This window comes from Diachasma alloeum, unplaced genomic scaffold, assembly GCF_001412515.2.
Source record: "Diachasma alloeum isolate Michigan unplaced genomic scaffold, Dall2.0 Dall_scaffold_00180, whole genome shotgun sequence".
NCBI lineage: Eukaryota > Metazoa > Arthropoda > Insecta > Hymenoptera > Braconidae > Diachasma > Diachasma alloeum.
In genome coordinates, this window is record NW_021680346.1 from 2,885,927 (window position 1) to 2,889,263 (window position 3,337).

At 39.3% G+C, this 3,337-nt stretch overlaps 1 protein-coding gene across 1 annotated transcript in view; it reads right to left on the reverse strand.

The window, feature by feature from the left end:
* The window catches only part of LOC107045185 (putative inorganic phosphate cotransporter), a 55,597-nt gene extending 52,466 nt beyond the window's left edge, over positions 1-3,131 (reverse strand). The window contains exon 1 of the mRNA XM_015267358.1: positions 2,904-3,131. Within this exon, the coding sequence (XP_015122844.1) occupies positions 2,904-2,988 (85 nt within the window). The 5' untranslated portion in view covers positions 2,989-3,131. The remainder of the gene's footprint in view (positions 1-2,903) is intronic.
* Between the last annotated feature and the right edge of the window lie 206 nt (positions 3,132-3,337).

Below are 3,337 nucleotides of genomic sequence, written 5' to 3' on the forward strand. Positions count from 1 at the left end.
AAGACAAGGATTTTCCAAAGTATTCAAATTTTAAATCGATATACTAAAAATGCATAATATCATTCTATTTCACCCTCCACTCGAAATGACACGACTCAATCGGAGCTGAGTTCTAAGCGTTGAGCCACAGCTCAAACTCAAGTGCCGGGTTATGCCGTCTGATGAGCGTTTGACTGTGAGCCGGTATGGAGCGGCGTGTCGCGGCGTGAACTCGGGTCAAGCGGCAAGCCGAGGCTGAGCTCGCGCTCACCCGAGTTGCGGCTGAATCCCCGGTTGAATTTCTACCCGGGACGGGGAATCGAACTCACAACCTTTCGCACACTAGACTGGCGTCTAATCCACTCGGCCACCGACGTCGGTAGTTATTGTGTGTTACAGCGCTGACTTGAAGGTCGTCGCGTGCGACTGCGCGCATGATTGCCTAGTATACTTTAACCCAAGTTAGTAACCAAGAATCAATGAATGGTCATCGAATGAGGAAATATCTTCCTATTTGTGATCTCTCGACTGTTTAATCAGTTAATCACTCCAATAATAGAGTAAGCCCCACCGGAGATATAGTTTTTATCAATTGCGGAATTATCTCAGTCACGTGTTTTGCACCAACAGGTGTAATTCGCCCCCCCCCCACGTGCGTCTCACGTGCGCCAGCAATGTTCACAAGCGCGTAGGTCTTGATGTCAATTTATTCGTTGAAAAAATAAACACAATTGCATCGATTTTGTGCGTAAATAAAGATACCGCAGTAAAAAACGGATTGACAACTCTTTCTTTTATTATGATAATGTCAATGGTCTTGCGGGGGACTGGGAATCTGCAAAAATCCAGTTGAGTGCGACAGTTCATTGTGACGGAAAAATAATAATGGGTTAAATTCAGACGTAAAGACGTTGATCAAGACACTTTTTGATCGAATCCTATTTATTCGTCTTCATCACTAGGCTCGAGAAACCGCGATTTTCAGGTCCAATGACAAAATAGTATATTTCGTTACGACTGCGACACGAAACACTTTTTTCATCACGCTGTGACGAAAAGTGAACTTTTCGGCACGCTCCGCGTGCCTAAAAGTCAAATTTCCGCCACATTGTGATGAAAAATATTGTTCGTAACTCGTGAAAAAATGTTTTTTGCACTCGTTACGAAATATACTATTCCACGAGTATCGAACGATATTTTTCATGACAATGTATGAAAAAGGGACGTTTTAGGCACGCGAAGCGTGTCTAAAAAGTTACTTTTTCGCACAACGTGATGAAAAATATTCTTCGACACACTACTGTGAAGTACTTTTCTGCCTCATATGATTATACAGAATTCGCTTTCGGCTTGTCTTTTAACCTCATATTCGCCAGAAAAGTCCTTCACGGCCTAGTGTCGAAATATCCTTATTACTGAAGGAGCTGATGCAGTATTCTCGAAATAATCAAACTGCGAGAGATCGATCATTTTTTATCGATTCATGAAATTAATCGATGTCTATGCACGTCATATCCGGTCTAACCTTCAAGGCACTTGGCGCGGGAAGCGCAACTTCTTATGCTAGTACCAATTTATAAAAGATAAAAGTTTCGTGAAGTTGTTTCATATCGAAATATATCGAAACTGATTGGTCAATGACTCGCGTGAAGTTATCCGCTAAAACAATACGCGGTATATTCAAATTTCGTAATATCACAAACTATTGTTTGCGTCATAATTGTCAAGTTTCTCATGTTTATCCTGCGCGAAATGGATTAATTTTCCTTTCTTGGATGTTCATTCATTTTGCACTTTCATCAATCTCATTAATTTCGATTCCTTCAATTTTTTTGGCTGAAACAGGTTCTAAAATCTAGAAAAGCAAGAAAATACCGCAGTTTCTTCAAAAATTCTAGGAAATTTTCGTTTTTTGGAGAAAAATTTAGACAATTATTCAGTTTTCTTCATTTTCTGAGTAGATAAAGAAAATTGTTTACCCTCTGGAAAATCGATTTAAAATTATCCGTTAATTTCTCACCAATTATTCAACTTAATCATTAATTTTTTTCTTATGTATCAGTCATTTTTATAATGCTTTCATGAGTGTATGAAAGTTAATACACTTAAAATTTTAATGGAAAAAAGGAATTTGAAAGATCAGCACGCGTGTCCGTTCAGTATCTTAAAAAAGGGAACATGTCGCAATTAAAAATTTTCCTCTCTGGACCTTTTCTAACTAGATACCGCTGATTAAAAAAAATTATTTCACTGAAGTTCCATCTAATAACGAAAGTCCTGAAATACATTCTACTATTCAATTTGGAATCAAGAAATTGGTTTTAACGACATGTTGTGCAAGACAACTCTTCTAGGAAAACGATTTAAAAATATTCATTAATTTCTCACCGATTATTCAACTTATTCATTAATTTTTTTCTTATGTATCAGTCATTTTTATAATGCTTATACGAGTGTATGAAATTTAAAACACATGAAAATTGAATGAAAAAAAGGAATCTGATAGATCAGCGCGCGTGTCCGTTCAGTATCTTAAAAAAGGGAACGTGTCTCAATTAAAAATTTTCCTCTCTGGATCACGGAGAAAGGCTTTTGCATGACGTCAGCAGTCATGTTGGCAGGACGTGCCGCAGGGTTGACGGAAGTTTCGACAACTTTCAAATTATCGATATTTGTAGTGGGGTAGATCGGCCTTTTCTACCGAGATATTGCTGATCAAAAAAAATTATTTATTACTCAAGTTTCATCACTTAATGAAAATTCTGAAATATATTCTACTATTCATTTTGATTTTAACGACACGTTTTGAACGAAGATTACTTTTCAAAAATTGTCTCAACATTTTTTGACATGCGCATCGGTTTTTCCGAGAATTTTTCCCTAAAATTCACGAAATGTTTATAATAAATTGAATAAAAACTTACCCTTCGGCTTCGGCACTTCTGTCTCGAACACTTCGATATGCTTCTTCATCTCGTTATGCTTAGCGAGACCGTTTTCGGCGCCCATTGTTCCTCCACTGAATGTCCAAAGATCGTCAAAGAACGTTGAAAATACACAGAGTAAACAAATGCTTGGATTCCGAATGTCGGGCACTCGGTTATTGCCACGAGTCTCGTTCAGTGGTCACTCAGTCACTGGTAGGAGACCGAGCCTAGTCGCGACACTTTAGACGCTCGACACCTTGCGCACACGAGCCAATGCTCGGCTTCCCCTACCCCCGACACCGCACTTCGGGTAAACGAATTTCCCCACTCGGTTCATCGCTTCTAGTCTCGTGTCTCTGGCGACTTCTTTCGGCTTCCTGTTGCCGCCAGCATGTTCCCGTCTGGCGCGTCCCTATGCAGGAGTCATTAGC